Source organism: Andrena cerasifolii, chromosome 1 (assembly GCF_050908995.1).
Source record: "Andrena cerasifolii isolate SP2316 chromosome 1, iyAndCera1_principal, whole genome shotgun sequence".
Classification (NCBI taxonomy): Eukaryota; Metazoa; Arthropoda; class Insecta; order Hymenoptera; family Andrenidae; genus Andrena; species Andrena cerasifolii.
The window spans coordinates 12,865,759-12,891,158 of NC_135118.1; the positions used below are offsets into that span (position 1 = coordinate 12,865,759).

At 37.5% G+C, this 25,400-nt stretch overlaps 1 protein-coding gene across 2 annotated transcripts in view; it reads left to right on the forward strand.

Annotated features, from left to right (window-relative positions):
- The window catches only part of Nachralpha4 (nicotinic acetylcholine receptor alpha4), a 281,388-nt gene that overhangs the window by 213,350 nt on the left and 42,638 nt on the right, over positions 1 to 25,400 (forward strand). For both annotated transcript variants that reach the window (XM_076830092.1, XM_076830093.1), the window contains one exon: positions 13,898 to 14,034. In XM_076830092.1, coding sequence (XP_076686207.1) covers positions 13,898 to 14,034 — 137 coding nt within the window. The remainder of the gene's footprint in view (positions 1 to 13,897; positions 14,035 to 25,400) is intronic.

Sequence of the window (25,400 nt, forward strand, 5' to 3'; positions counted from 1 at the left end):
CGATGCAATTAATTCCTTTATCCGCGGGAACGGGCGTGCTTACCTATACTTAGCGTCTGTAAAGCGGACGTGTGTGAAATATGCGCCGAATTAGTTCTCTTCCGCGCCGCTGTCGGCCTCGTTATTTTCCCTTATCTATAGCTAGGAGCCAGTGGTTACTTTTGGCTCCACGGCGCCAACTATTTTTCATTTCCACCACCGATGTCTTGCTTCTCCATCGGTTCTTGCGCCTCCTCCAGCGACCTTCGACCTCTTCACCCCTCCGCCATCGCGACACCTCATTTCGCTCCTCGCAGCCCCTCTCCATTCGACTTCTGCCTTTTGCAGGCCCTCAAAAATCGCCTGGAGCCGACGATCCCCTTTGTGCAGGGTCCTCGATACCGCGACAGAATAAATAGAGGAAAGGAACCTCGGCGCGCATTTCCGTCATCGAATGCGCTCTTTCACCCTCGCCCCTTCGACGACCCTTCGTCGCCGCAGCTGGATCCAGCGCGGGGAAAAAACGGCCACGGTTTATCGACGTGTTCGACAAGAACGCTTTTGCAAACCGAGTTAACGTTCGCAGAAACGGCACGCGTTAATCTGACTTTGAAATGTTTTTTCCCCGGTGTTTTTTGGGGGAGGGGTTCTGTTGAATCAACAGCTGCCGCTGGCGTTAGTGACTGGTTGTTGGGTTTGTTGGATTCTTAATGAACCGTTGTGAACGGAGTTTCGTGGGTAGTATAAGTGAATGAAAGGTTCATTTATTAACAGTTTTGCAAACTTGATTAATTGCTGGTGAAAAAGTCTTGTATTTCTATTTGTAACTGTAATTGAAAGTGTATGTGGTGTTTTGGAATGAAATTTTAATTGAAGATATATATATATATATATATATATATATATATATATAGCAAGTTCTGATTACTTTAAGAAATATTCGTTTAGTAAAAGTATGCAAACTACGTATTTTTACGTGACCACCTGAAAATATGTTAGTACAAATGGGATTTTTTAGAAAGGGTTTAATAGGCAGTCAAATCGCTTGAAGATCAAGTATTTCTTTGCAAATTAATTACAAGGAGGTGAATACAAATTGTGACTAGTACTTTTGGGAAACGTTTATTAACACTATAAAGTGTAAAAAGAAAATTTGTTTGATAATATATGCATGTATATGACGGCGCTACAGTCGATTGATTGGTTGGTGCTTTTCTGCGGTTTTGCCCTGATTGCGGAAAAACCGAGGTACGGATTGACTCGAAATTTTTACAGCATGTTAAAATATACTCCTTTTTAGAACGTACCTCAGCGTACAGTGAAAAAGCTCTGGTTTCAGAGATAAAAAAACAGCCATTTGTGCACCCCGAAAATCGACATTTATCGTACCAATCGCCTTCTCCTATCTCTATTTGAATATTTTTGGTTCAATTCTTGTTTCAGAGGTCCCCTCCAAAAAGTACAAGTTCTAGGAGAAACATATTCCAAGGAAACTGAAGTATCTTTATTTTTAAGCTCAATATCAGAGCAAAACCAAAGACACTTTTTCTAAACCACTGTGTAATCAACCCCGTTTAGAGCTATTTTTATAATAGATATGTAGACTAAAAAAAAAACTTTTTTACTCTAGGCGATAGTAATAAACATTATGGAGAAGGAAAAGCTGTGCTTGCGTTCTTCTCCTCGTAATTAATTCGCAAAGAAGACTTGATTTTCAAGCAATTTGACTGCCTACTTAGTCCCCTTATACATACGGTGGCTTGCAAAAGTATTCGACCACCCTTTAGAACAGAAAAACTTGTTTAAAAAATGTCCAATCGACTTGAGTTCTTTTGAGAAGCTAGAAGGATTAGTTTGATACGTGACGTGTCTCGTCGTTGTGAAAAAATTGTAATTGGTGAATATCACACATTTCGGCCGAAAACTGTGATTTTCACCACTTTTAACTGTTTGTAGCTCAGCTCCGTTATCCGATTTTGACAAAATTTTCAGCATATATACAGCTTACTTAAATCTACAAAAGGAATTTTTTAAATTTTCATTACTGGCTCACAATCAGATAAAAAAGTTGAAAAAACGACCTTTACTATTTTTTTCGCTATTCCGACCAATTGCAATTTTTTTCAAAAGGACAAAATACGTCACTTAGCGAACTAATCCTTCTAGCTTCTCAAATAAAAACTCAAGTCGTTCGGAACAGTTTTAAACAAATTATTCTGTTTTAAAGGGAATACTTTTGCACGCCACTGTATGTGTTACCAAATAAATCATGTTTTATAATTTTCACTCTTTGCTTGACTGACTTATTGATATTTTCCAGCAAGCATTCCTTAAAAACATGGCTCTTTCGCGCATCCGTGTCATAAACTCTGCCTTGATGAAATCCTACCTCGGAGACGAGATGGCGCGACATCAAACTAGCATAAAAACGAATGAGAGGGAAGAAATAAAGGTTGTACTGAAAAAAGTAGTTTAGAGTGGAAAGTACTAAAACTGAAGACGTCGTTTAAAGAAACACCTGCTGTACAAATTAAACTTCTCGATATCAGAAAAATGTCCAGTATCTTTAGTAGAATCTCCTACATAGAATCAAATGGTGCCCTCAATTATAATAAAAGACATCCCACAATTATTATTTCATGGAATCCATGAATATTATCTAAAAATGAAGGTAGTAAAAATATTATGTAACATTGAGTGCTTTAAAACTTCAACATATATATAAGAATTTATCACTTAAAAGCAGAATAGAAAAACATAACATTGCACATAGGTTTCATGATAGTAATATAATGCACAGATTAATCACGTTTCACCGTAATATTGTTACTCTCAGTTATTATTCTTGTTCACTATATAATTTGTTTCGACATCAAGGGATCCCAAAATTCATATCTACATTTATAAATTTTTGGGTGCTGTTTGGATGCGTCAGGAAATTATTATGGAATGATTTATTACATTTTGAGCTTTCATTTATTTCACGTCAGAGAATAAGTGCATGTGCCAGGGAAGCATTGATATTGTACGTGTATTTTATTTTGGAAAAGTATTCAGAACTTCGTAAAGAAGATCCCGTGCATACAGCATGAAGCCTCAGACGAGATTCGTATTACACGATCGTAAATATTCCTCACCTTACGATGACAGACTGTAATCCTTCGAGATCCGACTATATTCTCCTTATACACAGTTCATATATTTTTATCGAGACGTGTGGTTGAATATGTAATTCATTTTTGTTCTTTTATCTAATTTCCAGGCATGTAAAACAATTATCCAAGTTATTACAGTAAAACTGAGTGACATCGGCATAAATCAGACAGTAACTACATTTACAATATGTCTTTATTGCCAATTCCTTCTGATTAACCTTTATCAATAATTTCCATTTTGTGCTGTTCCATTTTACTTAACTTGATAACATTTAAATTTTAATCTATGCCAGTTGTTTAATCAACTTCGAACATTTATGTCGTAAAATCAAGTTCAAATCTGCCTTTAGAATTTCACTTTAAGTCGTCCACTCGTCCTTGGCTTTACTTTCTAGCAATAAGGGCTGTTGTAGTTCTTTTTCGTAAAGAAACTGTTACAATAGATAAGCAGTAATAATTTGAACAAGTTAAAATGTGTATAACACATCAAGAACTTGCCCTGTGAGACGAAAGTATATTAAATTTTCCTAAAATTTAAATCTAGCATGGAAAGTGGTGCCAGTCGAAAACTATTTAAGAAAGATATTTCAAGATGTTTAACTACTAGTAAACTGTAATTAAATATAATGCTTTAAATGTCCGTATTTCTACTCGCCATTTGTACCAATTTCTGCTCACATAATATGTTGCCATTTCAGGTTAAAATAAGTTACACCTTCAATGGAGGTGTTTTATAACACAATAGTAAAGCATAAAATAATTATAAACAAAAAATAAAATGCCTTCGAATAGAAATTGAAGTTACAACATATATTGAATTGTGAAGTTATGTTGCTAAAATTTTGGTGAGTAGAAATGCGGACACGACGGTGATTCACTTGACCCTAAACCTAATCACCTGTTTTCTACTTAAACTAATAAAAAATAGTACAAAAAAAAATCTACACGCAGAGCACAATACGGTATCTGTTTTTTGTTAATAAATAAGAACTTTTACTGCAAAAACTATTTTCTGCTCATTTATCGAATACCAATAGTGACTCTGTTCCTTACCACAACCAGCTAAAGCACGGTCGAAAAATCATGAGTCTCTGATTTTAAAAGTTTTTCGTTGCTTATGCTGCACTTTGATTAGTTCCAAGCTCGTGCAACACTCGCGTAAATGTTCAAATAATTTAGAATTATTTTGTTGTAAATATAGTACAAACGTGACGCTTATAATAATAAGAAAAAGCAGAAATGGAGACATGAGCAGAAATTGGGACATTCACCTTACTATTACTGAAAAAAACAACAAAAAATATGAGAATGTATTGGACATATCAGTTGCTAGCCACAAAACGGTGTGTCGCGTGAAAAGCCGTAATTCCTCTGTATTTATAAGTGTCATATACTTTTATGTCCACTTTCCCCATCCAGAAAAATGAAATTTTTCTGAAACGTCGAGTCTGAAATGGATGAAATTTAAACTTGATAGGAGAGCATCCATCACTTCCAGACTTAAAAAATCAATGAAATTTATGGTTCATGGTGAAACCTACCACCATGATACCATAGCAAACAAGATATGATACAACTAGAGTGAGAAGCGAGGTGTAGAAGTGGACAGGAATATCGTCAGATTTTTTCGGAAAAAGATGGAGGGATGAAGGCACAGCTATTCGGCCTTCGAGGCATGTCAATCAATCCAGGAGAATCGATAAGCAATATCGCGGTCCGGTGATTGACCCGTAGCCACCGCGGTCACCGAAATTGCCATACTCTACGCCTACCTATTTTTTTTTGTGTGGCACTACTCTCGTAACGCAAACAAGCACACGATACCATGACAGCTCAGCTTTCGTTGACCACTGTCAATAATTTCTTCCTTTGTCATCGTTTACCTTTATCCCTTCTTTCACTTTAAAACATATCTGATAGCTAGGGGTGTGCGAATGGTCTTGAGGCTTGGGAACCCGATATATTCGGGATTCCCGAGAATTTCGGGTTCTCCAGGATTCCCGAGAATTTCGGGTTCTCCGGGATTCCCGAGAATTTCGGGTTCTCTGGGATTCCCCAGAATTTCGGGTTCTCCGGGATTCCCGAAAATTTCGGGTTCTCCGGTTTTCCCGAAAATTTTGGGTTCTCCGGTTTTCCCGAGAATTTCGGGTTCTCCGGGATTCCCAAAAATTTCGGGTTCTCCGGTTTTCCCGAGAATTTCGGGTTCTCCGAGATTCCCGAGAATTTCGGGTTCTTCTAGATTCCCGAGAATTTCGGGTTCTCTGGGATTGCCCAGAATTTCGGGTTCTCCGGCATTGCCCAGAATTTCGGGTTCTCCGGAATTCTCGATTATTTTGGGATTTCCGATAATTTCGGGATTTTAGATAATTTCTAGATTCTCGATAATTTTGGGATTACAGATAATTTCAAGATTTCCGATAATTTCAGGATTTCAAAGAATTTCGGGATTTCTGATAATTTCGGAATTCCCGAGGATATCCGATCTCCAGCAATACGAGAGTATCAGGACCCCACCCGATCCCGCCCAAATTTTTCCAATCCGTTCCAACCCCCTAATCTCGAGTACCCGCACACTCTGCTGAGAACGTTTCGTCATTTATCTATTTGCTCGAATACTATTACCGAATACTATTATCTCTATAGATTACAGAGGTACTCCGAACTTAGATACCTATTAAATAATTACTCCCAGTCTAACCGAATTAAGTCAGAAAAGATATACCTAAATCGAGATGGAATCTCCCTATGCATATACACATAAATTCATATTTTATCAGATTACAAGGTAGGTTTTCAATTAATTAATAAAACTCTCTACACAGATGAAGTTTAGCGAACATGTACCTATACACAGTCACAATTGAATATAAAAACATATAGGTACAGCTATTAGGTAGGTATTCCTATCGTAAACGAGGGAAACATTGGCAGTCAAGTTTATTAACATGTATTAAAGGGGGTAGAGGACTATTGGCTGCGTAAAATCTTTAGTTTCTTTAAAGCTAAATTACTTTGATACAAAATAATCTTTATTGTCCTCCTTTTCGCAATCTATTGTAGGCACGTTTGCGAGTAATTAGCAAAAAAAAAACGTCGCAATGTATAAAATTGTTGAAGTTATTAATCGTTGAAAATAGCCCTGTACCACTGCAGGCGGTGTACATCGATTCACGTGAGCCAATAATCTGAAAGCAAAATGCTTTGGAGGGACCACTTTATACATCAAAATCTACAGAGTGGAACTTTTCCGATAAATTTAAACAAAAATTATGGAAGTTACACACGAATCAATTTTTCCCCAGATTTTGAAAAAATCGTCTTTAATCAGTTGTAAAATGTTTTGCAAACATCCAATGTTGATGCGGGAATTCCACTCTGCAAAGGTAGGAATTCTACACGCCCAGTAAAAATTTCAAGTGAAAATATTCATTGGTTCAAGAGTTATGATGTACATCGTGTCTGAAAATGGTGTTTCGGGAAAAAGGGCTTCAAAGTTAAGTCCCTATGCCAATACCGCTCTGCGAGACAGTTACTCGACGGTGCACTCAATTACCTTCGCTGCTATAACTTCTGCAATTACCTTTTTGAATTTTTCACGAAATTTTGTTGAAAATGTTCATAAAAGACTTTCAGAATCAATAAAAAAAGAAAATAATTTTTTGAAGCTGAAATAGCCCACTGTCCCCGTGAAGAAGGAAAAGGAGAAAAATTGTATGCATTTTAACACTTGTAGTACAATCACAAAAGATGCAATGTTACGATAGGAGACTTAAAGCAAATGTAAAAATGTTATTAATCATTGTAAATTTGTATATTATATAACAAAATGTTGCAAAAACATGCCAATGTTCCCTCAGTTTACGATATTTATTATACGCATACAGATCGCATGTACAGTATACAAATTCCTATCGCATCGCAGATAGAAACGACGTAAGTGCGGAATAACTTAAGTCGGGAGGACATATGTCACGGGATCCTTGTACCTACATCACGTGTATAACCTACTTTAATATACACGCGTAGTCTCGATCCACAAACGACACCGAGTACCATCCACTCTAACGATCAAGTGATAACTACGTTATCGCTATTACAACGCGAGCCATTAAACCAACGATGCAGCCGCGTCGATGATCGATGTTAAATGATTAATCAGCCCGCCAACACCCCCTGTTAAGCGAAACGAATCTCGTCGATTAGTCACCGAGACCGTCTCTATCAACCCACTGTAATGATAGAAATTTAAATCGCCGCACGAATGGGGAAAATTCATCCGCAATCTCAGCTATGGCGTTATCATGGTTAGCGCTCGCCGCATCGTATCGTAGCGCTGGAATGCAAACGGCCTCAGTTGCGTTCGTGTCTGGACGCTAATGGGCCAGAATTGCGGCCGTGCTTCCTGCAGCGATAGAATCTGGACAATTCGAGCCTTTTCGAATCGACCGGTTGCCCATCCACGGAGGCGTCACTCGGACCTGCCCGTTTCCCCAGAGCTGCATTCCTTCGCCTCGAGTTTCATCGCGGTGATTAGTCTAAGTGATCAGCGATCGAACAGTAATTAGTGATTCGAGCGTCTCCTGAGAACAGAAACGGCGGACGACCCGCCTCTGAAGGCGTCGGTCCCGACAGCGAAATGTCGGGACATTTAGCTCGTCGGTTCGGAAATGTCAAACACTCCGACGCTTCACTGCTTTGTCGAAACCTCCGTGCAATCGGGGTGCGGCCATCGATCCTGATTCGCCCGGCCCCGGAAATGGACGCAATCCCTCCGAGTCATCCCAAGGATTCGGGAATTTTAAGAATGCCTTATTTGGCATTCGCTGTCTAGCGGTGGTTCACGTTGAGGGGACTCTGGTTGCAGAGCTAGATTGGGTCTATTTGGAGACTGCTTGTGAACTGTTTGGCTTTCTTTGATCGTTATTTGGTTTGCTAGTTTTGGGTGTTTATGGTTTGGTAGAAATGATTAGGAACGGAAGGTGGATGGTTTGTTTAAACTATTCGGAAGTTAACAGAAGTCGTTTCTGCTTTAAAGTTTTGCTGGGTGTAGATGTTTGTGTTATGGTAAGAATGTTGAGAAATGAGGCATTCAGAGCAAAAAGGACCGATTCACATTGAAAAAAAAAATAAGTTTGCCCATTTTATATGATTAGTACAGCCTGTTGGAACACATTATTGCTACTAACTTAGTTTCGCAAAGAATGTGGGTTAGTTAGTTTTTGCTCTCAATACCTCAAATAGAAAGTGAATATTTTGTAGTGAATATTGCGAGTCAATATTTAGGAGTAATTATCTATATTAATGAGGGCTACTTTCTAATATCCCAAGGGGGATATTTTCAATTTTTGGGGGGAGACATTTTATATTCGATTGTTGTTTAATAAATTTAATAAGTTCCTTAAGGGGACTAGGCAGTCGAAAAATCGATTTTTTTATTGCATTTTCCGAAAGTACTATCTTTTCTCAATAAAATACCGTTTGGTTTATAGTAAAATTTGCGTTGCCTTTGCCCAGAAAATTTAAATGCGTTTTTCTCGAATATTTTTTCTCTTCATTTTTTCCTGATTGCGAGCGAATTCAGGTTCAAATCGACTTGGAAAAAATTACAGCATGTGAAGAACATGTGTCATTTCGGCGCAAACCTCTGATATGGACCGTAAAAATTCGAGATTTTCATAAAAAAATTAAAAAGTCACCGGATTGGCAACGCCCCATCATTGTTTGTGTGCTACCAAAATCCGGTGACTTCTTAATTTTTTTTATGAAAGTCTCGAATTTTTACGCACCATATCAGAGGTTTGCGCCGAAATGGCACATGTTCTACACATCCTAAAATAAAATGTTTTACCAACATACAACTTATATACAGTATTTGGGCTTCCTTTAAATGCTCTCGCAGTTCCTAATTTTTTTCATAAATACTAAAAGTGTTGTGTGTCTTCCAAATGTGTGAAATGAACATGTATTTTTTCTTTATCATTCCCCCTATTTCTTCAAACAATTCTAATACATTTGAACATACTTTATTCGTAACCTATTTGTCTCAGAAATTGCATCACGGGGTTGTGTCAATGTTCAAACACTCATATTTTCGAAAATTAAAATTTTTAAAAATAGCATATCATAAAGACTAGTTTCTTTTACATGCTTTAAGGGACATTTTTCTTTTTTCCTTTTGCATGACACCCAGAGGAGATATTCTCCTCCTTACGCGACTACCCTGCTTTGTTCAACAGCAGCTACACGGCGAACGAGACGAATTATCGTAATTTTTTTCGTTGAAAAATATTCTCTATATTATAAACTTTTATCTGCATATTACGATTTTTGATTAACAAAATTACTTACAGGTAAAAAAGATTTATAAAATATCCCCTCTTTTCACGGGCTTAGGTGTATGTCATCCCTTAAATTGGCAAGGTAAACTTAAATCTGTTTTTATTTGCTTAAGCGCCAGCATTAATTATATTCGAAATTAAATCCTTAAATCACACCAGATAATCCACTCATTTGTTTTAAATTCGTATTAATAGTTACATGCACGCGAAGCATCCTTTATCAAAATGTGTACCGTGTATCGTGCGAACACGACCGAGCATCCCCGTCGCGCTGTCTGTCGATCGTCGTGACTTCTGATTAGCTGCTGATAGCGCGAAACAGACATGGCCGATGTCGCAACAAGACACACACCAATCGCGCGGCAATATCGTGCCAGCTATGGGCAAAATGCGCTATCGGTTAACGATCATTGCTGTTGATGATCGTGTTGCGTTTAATGGCGAATTCGACCACCACACGCAGCGACACTACAATCTTTGGACACGAGCATATTGGCAATTTCGACGGTAATTTAGACACAATGGCTCGTCACTTTAGCGCGTTCCTTGTGCATCATATTTTACGTTGCAATGCAATACTATGGAGCTTCTATGACACATCATATGAAAAACGCAAATTGAGGACCTGCAGTAAGAGGGGTGCAGCTCTATTTTTCACAGTTTTTGAGTTATGACGTGTAACATACAGGGTGTTTATAATAGTGCGGGTCATTTTTTCAGGAACGGTTCTATTTATTCAAAATAATAATACCAGCTTTTTGTATTATTTTGGTGAGCAGAGCCGATCCTGAAAAAATGTCGTGCATATTTATAAACTCTCTGTATGTAAAAAAAAATATCTACATCGTTTGGTGCACGTTTGATGCAAATCCGATAATAAATGAGCGATTCATTGCAAATTTTGAATCTGCAGCCATTACTGTTTTGCGCAATACGAATACTCCAGAGAATAAAAAATTTACCAAACATAGGAATAAAAATTTAACTCAATAACTACCACTTATTCTGTAAAAATATATATTTTTCAATTAGTATTCCCTTTTTAATGTTAAGTCAAAGCGATAATTTTATAAACAGTTTTTTCTAATGAAAAAAATTTATAAATTTTGATAATTTTTCTCCGAATATTTGCTTTGAAGAGAAACGAATCTCGAAGCTCTCTTCCTCCACTCGCCTCGAAGTTCGAGCCTCCAATGAGTCATCTGGTAATAAAAATTGGAATTTCTACATTCTCTATTAGACCTCCACGAAAGTATTACCAGTGAATCGATATGATTCTCCTGGTCAAAATAAATCTAAACTCGACCTCGTTTGGGGTATTTTTATTATTTATTAATACCTCAATGAATGTACATATCATTCGCCCCCAAAGATTGTCCATTGCTCCGCGATCGCAGATAAGGAGGAACCTGCGTTGTCGCTGGCAAAATCGAATTACCCGATCATCTCATGAATGTTCCATTCACGCGTTCAAGTTCGGCTCTTTATTCTCGTCATTAGACAAGATCCAATTTAGCGTGAGTTCGGAAGATGTGTCAACTATCAATATAGAACAATATTGACCCAATTGTGCTAGCGAAGGCAGGCTGTGCATCGGGGTGCTGTAAACCCGATAGATCCCGTCGTTCGCGGCCGGAAACGTTACTCGGAAGCTCTGGATTAATAACGGCGAAATGTGTCGTTGTAAAATAACAGCTTAGGAGAATCGAAATTCGTGCCTGTCACTCGCCGCTATTTATTTTATTCTCCTTATGCTTTTCTTATATCTGTTGACAATTTGATTCACAACACCACTTGGTTTTACTTGTTTTCTGACGAGGGGACTTTGCTGCTATTTGGTCTTTCGTATAAACACTTAATAGTTTACGAGATATGTGACAATAAGAATGATGTTTCATCGTTTATAAGAGAAAAGTGGTAATTTCTCTTTGTACACCATTGTTATATCATCTTTATTATTAAATATTTCGTAACCTATTGAGTCTGCAGAATAAAGACGAAGCATAAGTGAAATACTTTTTAGTACACCATTTATGTGCAAAGTTTCAATGAAACTGGTGCGTAACAATTCGTATGGTCCCATTGTCAGTGAGCAAACGTCACACGAAGCTTCTGGCTATCGAAGTTTCTTTTTGAGACTTTTTTTGCCCGAGACTTGCAACGGTAAATAAATTAGTCAATACGATCAGAACTTACTGCTGACTTCGTGTAGCGAGTTGGGGCGTGGGATATTTGCCAACAGGCCGAAAATTGTGGTTTACTGCGGATTCATTTGATGTACAAGAAGAGGCCAACGAAGTTTATGCTCGAATAAAAGTGGCTACCACCAAGCTGTTGCGATCAAGTGACAATGATTTATGATCCAGTCTTTCGCATGCTATATTAATCGGCGTATCCTTCCTGATTATTTAAATTTTTAATATTCTGTACAAAGTATGTCGGTACATAGAGACTATCACAAAGAGCGAAGAATAACGAAGTTGAAAAGTAAGGTTTATGATTTTCTAAAATTTATTTGAATATGAACTCAATATATCTGAAATAAATAAATAAATTGCAAGTTGAAGTGTTTCAGTTGTACATTTATCAGGATATTAATCAACCATGTCAATAAATTGACATTATAAATTTAAATTTCTAATTTTAAGATGTATATAATTATGCTATATACATAATATAATTAGCGTGCTTAGGATACTATTAAGATTAATTTCTCAATCATCTAACTGCCACTGTTTCTCCATAAGTAATATAAAGGGAATAATATAAAATTATATTATTCGCTATCCATAAATTATATAAAATCTTCAAAAAATTTCAGGCTAACTGTCCTGCAGCATCGTTAACCCTTCCATACAACTAGCACAGCCTAATACTCTACCCTACTACGTTCTGATTTCCAACGCCGATTCAACTGAAGGATCTTAAAAGCTCCTTCAAAAGCACACGCGAATATAAGCCCCCTCTTTAAAGCTAAAACAGAGTAGGCGACTGTACAGATTTAAATCGCCCCTGCTGAATACCTCATAATGAACTACACATTGCAAAGAGTTCTGAAACTCATCTCGTGGGGCATTTAAAATATTGCATATAAAATATAAACGTTAGATTCATGATAATTTTTTAGTGATCTAATACATGTTTGGTGATGATGATAAAATGGCAGTAAACGAAAATCATTATTGCATAAAAATTTCTATAATATTTACATCGCCATGAGGGACTGCTAAATATAAAGTAACTTGAGTTAAAAATATAAAGAAATTGATAATGCAATTTCTAATAAAAAGAGACTATTGAATTCTTATGGAAACAGGAATAATATTACATCGTAGTAATGAGTGTTTTTTCCATTGATAATATCTAATAGATTTCACGTAGAAAAAATGTCCTCGAAAGAATTTCCTCGTTCACGACTTCCACATCTCTTTTGAATGGACTTTCCTTTGTTTCGCGCCAGGAGGATCGCGTTGAAATGAGAAGACTGAAAATACATATATCTCAATGCGGTTGAGGAAAGGATAAATAATCTGTAAATAGAATATACTGTATTCCAAGTGGATTACATCAAAATATGGTTCAGAAGAATAGGAAATAGCAAATTATTCTTTGAAACTAGATCTTCATTAAAATATGACTTACAAAACCATTCTTTTCTTCTAATCCATAGATACTTATTTCACTTCACTCATTCTTACAATTATTATTCAGAAAAATATTAAGGTCCAGTTCTTAACTGCCAACGTACATTTCCATACGAGCTGTAAAACGAATTTCTGTAAAACTTTCATAAGAAAAGGGTAATACCCTTTTCATTCTAGTCTAATTGACCATTAGTGCTTATCATATCCTCTGTTAATAGTCCTTATAAAAGAAAGGATTAAAATTCAAAGTTGGGTGCATATGAGAATGATTTTACTGATAATACATTTTAAATTTAATCCTTTGATTAAAAAAAGATATCAGATAACAGATAAGATTAAGATATCAGATAACTCGTGAAAGTAGCTCGCATTTGCTTTCAATGCATTTTTCACAAACGATTACTCGCAGCTACAACAATTTATTAGGAATTACTCTGCTCATAAATAAAAGTACATGAGGGCATATTAAATTTAAAGAGACAAGCTAATTATACATATTATATTCTCCAAACTCTAACCGACTCCACGATACCTACCGAGATTTCCAATAATATTAATTGGACAACTCCTAAACTTTAATAACTATTCAACCTTAATAATTAAAGAGAAGCACATATTCCCACTGATAATACCGCTTTACACATATATGCATACTCATGTACACAGAGATTCTATCCCTCCCTTTTTTTCGATAACCGTGGCTCGACCAAAGAATATAGGTCGTTCTTAATAATTCCCTATATGTGAACTTTAACTTTAGACGGCCAATTTACCATTACAGGTCACGCTCTCCATCTCCATTCTCATCAGCCTTCACGTGTTCTTCTTGCTAGTCGTCGAGATCATTCCGCCTACGTCGCTGGTCGTGCCGCTGCTTGGAAAGTACCTGATATTCGCCATGATACTCGTTTCGATAAGGTAAGTGTTCGAAGCATGTTCGAAGTAACTTGAACGGACGCGCAGTTAACACCGACTTGTTCGAGTTTATCGCGCCGTATAAAAGCGACAAAGTGATTTCCGAACAACGCAAGTTTCCTGCCTCCCCTGAAGCGTATCGAGGGAGCCCGGTGAACATCCGTGGTTACACAGATAATACAAAGGATGTACAACATGCAGAAACGCAAAGTGACTAGCAGACAGACGGGAAAGTTAACTTCAAGGGGAAAATCGTCGTTTCCTGCGCGAAGGCTGGCTTTAAACGCGATTGCAGCCTTCCACGCGCGATTTTCTCCCATAACGATAACCGTGCGAGCGAGACTTGTTTTATAGTACGCGTTACTGTACGTGGAAAGGGGAAGTTGATTGAAGGGAAAGAACGCTTAATTAGTATTGATTTTTTCTTATTATTTTTTGAAAGTTAAAATTCTGATGTTTCTGGCGTTGGCACTTTATCTACCGCATTTATGTTAGCGTGACTTTAAGAAACATTATCATACGTGAGCCTAAGAATTCAATTTTAGTTCCCATTCATTATTTACAAAACTGTAGGTACAGCTGAAAGATAAGTATGTGTATAATGAACCTGGGATGTAAAGCTTGCGTGGACTTTGAAAAGTAAAAAACGGACATTTCAAGTAGATACCTCAAAGTTTCGTAATATGTATTCCTATTTGTAGAATGTATTATAAAATTGAACTCCAACGCATTTCGGTGAATCAAATTTAGAGATATTGACGCATAAATGTCGTAGGAAAATTGTGTTGTATGTTGCATCGTAAGATTTCATTTTATCTAGAAAAATCAACGTCAGATTCATATTTAGGAGAGGCATCGTTACATATTTCTATTAATGCAACAAGAATAACTCATTAATTTATTTCTGCACCTAATTTTTCAACAAGGTTTCTTTCCTTTATGCCTTAATTAAGCGCCTCGGGATACGAAGAAAATTTCAGTTTCATTTCTAAAAAGTGTCTTGAAAACACAAAGGAAAACATAGAGATAAAAGATTGCGTCGAAGGAAAGGGGCAATTCTGCGGTACGAGTGTTTTCTAACTATCAAAGGTGAACATTTCCGCAATGTCGCAGGCATTGCTTTACAGACAACTCGTTCAGTAAATCCTTTGTAATAAAATCGGAGGGAAAACCGAAACCTGATAAACGCGAAAGTTACTCTCTCAAAATATACGACCAGCGATTTTTTAAACAATAATAGATAAGAATTTCATTTCTACGCCACCACACTGTATATTTCGTACACTTTCCATAAAACATCACGAACACATTATTATTATTACTTATAAAATGGAGCAGTCGTGCTTAAAGTTTTCAAACCTTCCTGGACGTCGATTGTAATTTATAAATCATGGAAATAGGTGCTGGATAAAGCGTAACAAAATCTATCAACTGTAAAAATCATGTCTTTGCGTCAGCGAGAAAAAACTGAGAGAGAAGCGTGACGCGTAAAAATTTACGTTCCATTGCAGCGACGCGTATTTTCCTTCGCGGTGGCTGACTTATGGCCGAGCTATTCCACTTCGATTTCACGGTATCCGTCATCCAGTCTTCCACGTCGCCTTCCCAGCATTGATTCCGTCTTATTATCAACATTTCGCGACACACGTCACGCGCGAGCAGTGATTCACTTTAACGGCGCCGCGACATCCTTTCTTGACAATCAAACCGCACCAGTTGACACGGCAGGTGCAGCTGATGTGCCAGACATTACTCCGATCATTCTACTTTCCGCGTGTCTCTTGCTTTCGGCCATAACGTGAAATGACTAAACGTGATTGGTCTACACAGGATGTTCGACTACTAACGCTCATCCTGTTAGGGGATAATTTTAGAGGGCAAAATAAAATGAAAATTTGGGATAAAGTTGTCTAATATCGCGCTTCGTTTTCGAGAAAATTGGCCTTGAATTTTAGATAAATACGTGTTTTTTGGTCTAAGTTGCGTTTTGATACCTTTCTTTGGTAAAAAGTTATGACGATGTATTTTGTAAAACTCGCACTTGGACCCCCCCCCCTCTTTAACTTCAAAATTTGAAAAAAACTATTTGTGGTAATTTCAGTGGATATTGAATAGGGTCCTTGTTACGTTTAAGTAGTATAGGAAAAAATACGAAATTCTGATTAAATAAAGATCAATGACTAATCCAACAGGACAAGAGTTATATTCCATCTATTTATTTTTTGAAACCATTGAATTATGCCCCACATATATTTTCTGTGCCTTCAGATCCAAGAGAAATACTCTGGAATAAATATATTTATTCGATGTGAAAAATGTTGGTGACCAGATTTCATTCGCTGCACCGTTTCGTTCCCTTGCGCCTTATCGAAATGCAAGTTCTCGAAAGTCTTTCTAATTATCAAAGTGCGTCATCGCGATATTCAACGGTCATACAAAGGGTTTTTGTTTTCGGATCTGGGTTATCACACAGATGGACCATACGGGCCTCCTTATTCTGAACGTGTGGAGAGGCTACTTCGAAGAAAATGTATAAGCGTACCAGGAAAATCTAGATGCTAAACTAAGACTTCGTTAGACGAATCAATGAAATTTATAGAAAAATTTTTAAATGTAGAAAGCTTTGCAAAAGGCAGTACAAATTGTTATCTGAAATAATGTAAGATACGAATTTACATTTTCTTGCAATTTTATTATTTATAACAAAATCAGTATTTTATTTTATTTAGTGTGAAATTTATATTCCACGTCCCCTACCTCTTAAACACTTTAAAAGGGAAAAGGCAACATTTTTAAACCAGCAAAGCAATTCAGAACCATTCGGAATTCAGTGAATATAATAAACTATTAAAGTAAAAATATAAAACAATATTTAGGAGGGCAGATTAAATTTTAAATATTCGTTGAATACGCCAACTCTTTTATTTTTAAGAAAAATTACTCGATTGTGCATCAAATAAATTCGATTGACGTACATTCCTATTTTAAGATATATTTTTACCGAATTGCCCTTCCTTTCATTCAAGCAGATTTTAGGTCGCATTAGCAATTGATCAGTGACACAAATATTGAGATGCACAGGGGATGTCGCATGAACGAATTTCATTCCACATTTTTTCCAATATAGATACGTTGCGTGAAAATGTTTATCGAAGTGTGACTGAACAAAGACTAGGACGCAAAGGAGAGGACTAGTCAAAAGTTACTGAAATACTGATGCTACGCATAAAAAATTCTCAATTTTAATTCCCCGAGCTAAAAGCAACCGTCTTTGTCGAAACTCTGCATTCAAACAGCAACGAGAATTTCGCTCATCACCATCGATAAAATTCCACTACCTTCGTGACCTTATTAACCTTTCAACTTTTGAAATTCGGATATTAATAAACGTATTCAGTCTCATCTACTGATGGAGTAATCATGTCTGCTCTAGTTTGCGGCAAGTTTCAGGATTAGTCGACACAGGTGTGCTCCTCCGAAACCGCGCTGGTGACTTCGACAAAGCACTTGGAAGGAACCAAAGCTTTCACAAGACAAAATTAAATCCGCCGCGACTAAAACAAATTCTGTTTCTGAGATTATTCTTTACAAACAAAATAGGTACGCGTCGGTTGAGAATTAATGAAAAGCTTTCCCCAGGAAGAAGGAGGTGGCCAAAAGTCACGCTGTAAAACACAAAGGAAAAAGAGGAGCCACATTTCGTTGCATATATCAGCGGGGTGGAGCGCATTACAGGTTTACTTTTACGCGCAATAAAATACACGTTCGTCGCGGGAGACAAAGAAACGAGGGACGCGGCGAGGGGTGGGGGATAAAAATGGGGCGAGAAGGAGGGAGCGAAGCGGGCAGAATAAAGCGGCGAATGCCCTGAAAGTCCTGAAACGTTAATAACGAACAACTGAACACGGAGGCCAGGCGAAATCGTTGCGTCCCAGTTTACGACAGTTTGTTGTCGACTTTAAAATCTTGGTTTTGAACGAGCGGCCCTAACAACGAGGGAACACGAGCGGGTAGTTCCTGGAGGTTTGGAGAAGGTCCAGGTCGGTGGCTAACCCTCCCCCATCCCTTTCCCTTCCACTCCGTAAAGCTAATGTCTTGTTTTACCGCTTTTACAATTCGAGATCGTCTCTTTGCCGTCGTGGCGTGTGTACGTCGAAGAAACGAAATGTCTCCGCCGCTTTTCATCCCGTATCTCGCTTCCTGCCGCGATCCCACGCCGCCCACACACACACACGCGCACGCATACACACACACACGTGCACTATGCACTATCGTTGCCCTTTTCTCCTCGTCCTTTCTTCCGTCGTTCTCGCTGCAATTTCCTACTTTCTGGAAATCGTTTTCCCCCATTGAAAAGCCTTTTAATGCCGTTATAATTAACGTTCCTCGCGATTGATACCGACACCGAGGCGAGACAATGGGGCCCGGCCGATCGATCGCTTGCATCCACGTTCCTGCGCCGCGTCCTGAGACAATGCAAATGGAAACGGAAGCCGTGTCTGCCGCGGCAGGAAAAAATTTATGAGCATTGTCCGTGCTTACCGCGCGGCCTGATTCAATGGGTAAAGCAGATGAACGCCAATGAAGATGTAGATCGATGGATGGAACAAAGGAGGGGATTGCTTGGCGTGCAACGGAATCTACACTGTTCGAGAAGGGGGTTGGTGAATGGGAACGGAAGATGCGCTTGAAATCGACCGTTTCTGCTTTTCTAAACGATATTTTCGATCGTTTTTGTAGTTTTAGGTATCTGGATTTTTGTTTAACTCTTGTAGCGGGGGGAGTGGTCCATGCGGGATGCTTCTTTGAGAGTATGTACTTCAAATAAGGAAACTATTCGCGTCGGGGTACCCGAGCTGGGTTACTAGTGCTGAGATTGTGCAAGAGGCTCGACTGGGGTGCTCTGCGATCGCGACAGCCCCACCCAAGCTTAATGGGGAACGAGGGCGTTGGGAATCAGAGTTCGACTGGGAGATCCCTCTGTCTGCCTTGTAGAGGTGTTTAAGGGGCAACATACACTTAAGACTAGAGAAACTAGGGTGAACTTGGACGATTTTTTTTTCGCTGAAAATATTTTGTAATTTAAACATCTTCATATGCATCTTATAATGCCTACTTTAATTTAACGATTGTGTGAATTTAATTCGAAAACTAAGAGGATTGAATATGTAATAGCAATTTCCGTGAGGCAGCTTTTTTAAAGTTTTTTAGTTTTCAAAATATCTCTGAATTTTTACGGAAACAAGAAAAAAAGATTTCTCTTAAAATACATAAAAGAATCTAGTTTTTGTCGTAGTCGATTTTAAAAATATCAATCTTTTGCAAAATGACGGCTGTTTGAATATAGATGTGAGATTTTTCAGCAAAAAGTCATGCTTTTTTAATTAATAAAAAATGAACGTAAGGTTTTAAAAAAGCTTACCACAAAAAATAAATAATTCTATCGGAAAACCTCTGTTCTCGGTTTCAAATGAATCCTAACATATATTAACGAAAATATCGTGCACTGAATACCTAATCAACAGTCATGAAATAATATTTTCTCACTGACAATATTAAATGAGGTATGAACGTGTTAAATGCTCCAGTGATAGGTGGAAAAAATTGTAAAGAATTTTATGGAGGAAAGTGAAGAAAGAAACTGGGTTGTGTTTTAGACTTTATATAACGTTGCAAGTTTAATATATCACGATCAGTAATGCATCGTCGGAAGAATTTACTTTTGTTTATTATTAAAATTGATTATTAAGCGGGAAAGTCCAACAATTACTCCTGGCTGAAAGCATGTATTCCGAATGCTAGAGGTTACAGATTCACTTGCAACGTTTTTCACTTCCCTTCTCTAATTAAAGAATTTTATGTAGTTCAGGTATGACGCCTTCCATTGCGAAGCTTTATGAGGGCAAGCAATAATAGTAAAGCTTTTGTAGCAATGGCACGTTATTACAAAACGCATTACTTCCATTGCATTTATTTTTAACGTTGTTGTATCACTTTTCGGTGTGTGTCCAGGTCACTGAGAAGTGACTGCTAAATAATATTAATTTTATACGAGTTTGCCAAGCGAAAGAAAGGAACATTTCATTTATTGTTACTGAAACTTGTTTTTGTAAGTGTGATGCAATGGAATCAGTCGTGAGTGTGTACTAATGATGATGTGCATAATCTTATATCGACAGACTTACAACAAATATATTTGCATACTCAGAGTATGAAACAGAATTTCATATTTTATGAATTATTTGGGTGAATATTTTAAATTCTGTGGATATGTCTCGTTATCAAAAACGAACTCGTCTCGTATTTTTCAACTATTTCATACTTCGAAATGGTTGTAAAAGCTATAATTACCTAAGCAGACATAACTAAATGAATTTAAGGAAATTGGTTCACATTACATAATTGAAATTGCTGAAACATACTAACTTTAAAATTAAAAAGTCTGTCAACCCCTATTTTTTACCCAACTTCAGTAATCCTCCAAGAGAACTACCTACTATCCCTCGATTAATATCACAAAATGATCTCCGTCATTCACATTCAAACTGTCCACTTTATAAATTATGTCATAATTAATAAATTAAGTATAAATGAAGTAATAATTCTCACTATCATTACGAGTTAATTAAATTATTTTATAAATTAATACAAAGAAACACCAGAAAGTTCCACGATTCAATATCGTCCACCATCATTAATTCATTGATGAAACTTGTAACAAAGTACTTTACTGCAGAAATTCAAGCATAAAACTTAAGAAGAGAATCTAAATTCCCAATTCTACAAATTGTTAACAGTGAACCCAGAAAGGATATTAACGAACCCATCCAGTAACTAAATCTGAAGCATTCCGAGATTCACTTCATGAGTCGATAAGAATCCCGCGAAAGAAATATGAATTATCGATGACTCTTTAATACCGCCACTCCTCGATCCTCGAATGATTCGATTACTAAACTTTCCCCCTCGAAACCTGTGAGTTTGCCTGAAAAATCCTTCCACCGGAGCGGGTCGATTAAAGTAAAGCTTAACGAGAGCTCGAACCGCTACAGGAAGAGTTCGAGGACCCTTCCTTGAATATTAATCGGTTCCCTATTTCTTATTGCTTCTGTGGCAGGTGATAGTGACGGCAATTCAAGATGATTCAAAACGTTTCGAGTTAAAGCCCGAAGTTCAGGAGATCCTAAAACGTTTCACAAGATCCTTATGCTTAGTACATAGTCTTGTAAACTGATTGTGCTCTATTAAAATATTCATGAAATATTGTAAAAGTGTTTACGAAACGGAACAACCAATCGTGTGAGGCTGGACCATTCTTTACCATGCACTTGAGTTAGAGAGGACAGAATCGAATGGATCTCTAGAATCCTAGAAATTTTATGAAGTCTTGAAGGTCCTAAAAGTTTTGGCCTAAAAGTTTAACCTCGTTAGTCTTGAAGTTGTTGAGTTTCGAATGTTTTCCATACATTGTGAACTCTTTGATGTAAAAAGAGTTATAGATGACAATACAGCTTTGTCAATAAAAGTTGGTTTTTACATTCCCTGGAAATCGTTTTTATGTTTGTTCATATTTGAATCAATTCCAAATCTAACTTCGGCGAACTATCGTTGAAACGCCAAATAAAAGATAATATTTTAAATAATAAATTGTTATGGAAATTACTGCACTTACTTCTGTTTGAAAAACAATTTAGAAAAAGTAACCTTATTTTGCGCCAAAATCAAATTAATTATTTCACAATGTTTTTTATTTTAGATAACTGTTTCAAATAAAATAATAAATGATCTTAGCAGTGTTCGTTGTCAGCTCTATTCTGAAAGACAACTGTGTCAGAAATAATTTGTGAGATTATTTAATAGAAAGTAAAATAAAAAAAACATTTGATTAGTAGCCTAGCAACAGAACCATTCGGAGGAAAATCATTTGCTTGTGCAAATGAACCATCCCGTGTGCACTTGAAAATAACTTTTATTTAAATAAGATGATATCTCGCATGGATAATCATTTCTAACATAGTTTCTTCAAATAATAGGATAAACCAACCAGTGAATGACCGAATTGTTGAATCTATGGGCCTTTGAGATTAATACTTGAATATATTTATGTATAATAACAAAACAACTGTTGAAATTGCATTTAAATTTATTTTTCTCGAAATTTCTATAAAAATAATTACTTATTTTTATCGCAATTTAAAAAAAAATAAAAAAATTATAAAATGCAAAACCTGTAGAAGCCCTGTAAATGACCGCATACTTTTAATAAGAATTGTACTTATTAATATTTGCTTAATACGCGTAACTAAAAATATAGGATATTAAAAGTGCAACTACACTCCATTTATAAACATATAATAATATTTAAATTTATAATTGTCATTTCTTTGTCTAATTCACTGGTTGGTTTACCCTACCCAAGTTTCTTCCAAAACAATGCAGAATCCCCAAACATTCAACCCCCAACACTTCCACCACTGTCAAGAAATTAAAAACTTCCGAACTTATTCCAGGTTCAAGACACTCTCAAACTCTCCCAAACTTCGATATTCTTGATTTGTTCAAAACATTGGTAAAACAGCGACCTCCAACTGCACCCCTAGCAGGGGTGAACGTAGCGCGTGCTCGCTCGCAAACAAGCGGTCGCAGGGGGCAAGTGGGGAAAAATGGATGAAAACGAAGGGTAGGAGGGCCCGTGAACGGGCACAGTGACCGACTCGAGGCGTCCTCGTTAGTTAAATGTCGTTCATACGGAGCCGCAAATGCTGCTATTAATATTAAACGGGCGCCCGGTGCCTGTTTCAAAGAGAATTTCCCTGCTCGTACGAGGCAGCCAGCGCCCTTTGAAAAAAGCCCTTACGGGCCAATGAACCCATACTGAGTGGGTGTGAATAGAAACACTTCTGAAATTAATGTTCCGGAATGTCGACGACCGGCTGACCCGTATATCGAACGGGAAGATGTGTACACGAAGTGCAAGCAATTCTCGGACACCCGTCGCACTCACACAGTCAAACGGCCGTCCCCTCCTTCGCGCGCTGCGCAAGAATGATGTTTCTCGCTGTGTGAGTGCGGCTGGTGTCCGAGAATTGCTTGCACCCCGTCTACTTACCTGGAATTTTTTGCTTCGCCAAGGGAGACAGAGGGCGGTTTGAATTGGTGCGGCTCGTAATGAACATGATGGGCATCCCCCGAATTTTTTGCATGTACGGATGCAGGTGCAAGTTCGAAAAATGAGATGGACATTACAATTTCTTTTTTCAAGTTATTTACAAAGTTACAAAGTCATTTTGTGATTGTCAAGATTGCTTGGAATCTGGTGAATCCGTTGTCCTCGAATTTTAATGATACGTTCTAAAATGCATGATAGTAACTTGATTTTGTGTTTCTAAAAAAAAAGAACTGGAAAAATTGAATGCCTGCAGTGGAATAATTGACTTCGCATAGCAGCTATTTTGGGGCAAAGTATTATTTCGCGAAATGCCTCGATTGCACGGTAGATGAACATCTTAGAATGTGTTTTCCAAATTTTAATCGAATACGTAAGCTAGATTTTAGAAATCTTAAAGTAACCACAAAATAACATCTTTTTTCTACTAATGAATTTCACTGATTAATAACTTTCTGTGAATTTAATATTCTATACAATAATTTTTGTTTTATCTTAATCTCGGAAAATGTATTTGTGAGCACTGCTAGATTGTAATTAAAAAAGCATTATCTTACTCGCAAATAAAGTGTAAAGTAGAGCACAGCTTTCGAGCCTGCACAGTGCACAGCAGAGAGGAGGAGGCAGCTTCGCGCACCAATACCATCACGTTTCCCACTGGGGAGCAATTTTCAGTTTCATTAATTTTTGTGACACCGTACGTGTCGTCGATCCTGCCCGACCGTTTTACTCGTTTCCATTGTTCTTTTTAATTGATGGACGTAGAATGGAAACACTTACATTGCAAATGGGGACGGAGAATCATCTGTAGACAAATATAGTGAGCATTCCTGAAGTGTGATCAATGTTTCGTGAGCTTGAGCTTGAAATATTTCACTAACTATGTTACATGCCATTTTCTGAGAATCCGTCAGGAACGTCGACGCGAGTTTCTTTGTAAAATGGGATTGGGGTTAAAAGATATTTTTAGTTTCACAGGGTGAGAAGAATTTGTGATTTGGGGTGGCAGGGTAGGAGGATATTGATTTACTTATTTTAGCAAATATTCGAGATAGGGCTTTGTCTCGTAACAACGTCGATAGTGATATTTTCGTTGGCTTCACGAATGATAACTTTATTTTAGCCGCTTTGACGGCTTGAAACGTTTAAGCATTATAGTATGAAGCCTGCAAGATTAAAGATAGGGGAGAGCGGGGACAAAAGTAACATTTTTTACATTTCGCCTAGCCTACAATTACCTTTTATATATATAAAAATGACAATTGTGCGTGAAAATAGTATATCAAAAGAAATATCTTCCACAATCTCTTCTTATCGTTTCCATAAAAATTTTCGCACACTTCCATCTAAATTCACGCAGACTTCATTAAACACTATTTCTGTTTCGAAAACGAAACAAAACCAGTCACGTAAATCTGCAATTATTTTCAATTTTCAAAATTTTGTCTCACCTCGTCAACGCTCATCGCTATATTTCTCAAATTTCTACGCCACAGTAACGTATCTAACAATACTAAACCTGAAAGAAACGCAAGGTGGATCTTATTAACGGGTCCCGCGATTATAGATCCGGCTCTCCGGTCTTAAATCACAAGTGCAGCACATTTGCTGGGGCTTGGAAAGTCGTGTAAACGTTATTCAAGCTTAACAGACGGATGTCGCTACGTACATATTACCGTTATATACTAGACTCGGCTCCCTGGGAGATCGCTCTGATTACTGCATTGTTCAGCAGCTCCCCCAGAGGACCCAGGGGGTGCAGAAATGAACACCCACGTTTCAGCGCTGAACGCGCGGCTCGCGAAATGTATCCTAAAATTCGCAGAATGTAAATGATAACGTTCCCTTCCTAACGAGTTTCCGCAATTTAATTCCCCGGCGCGTTGCATTACACGCGCGCCAGTCGCGTAAACAAGCTGCGGCGATGCGTTTCATCGCGCATTCGCGGCGGTCACAGTGGCGGAAATTTCACCGAAAAATTATCGAATTAATCGTGTGCGTGAAGGGGAATAAAATCAGCGAATAAAAAAGAGACGCTGATAAAGCATGCTGAATATAGGTAATTGAAAATTCTTCAAGCCAATGGCTGTATTACAGAAAATGTGGGAATATAATTGCTATATATAGGGTGGAGTATATTTTACTGGTGTCGAAGAGAAATTGGAGTGTAACATGAATTACGAATGTTGGACTTTTAAGGATA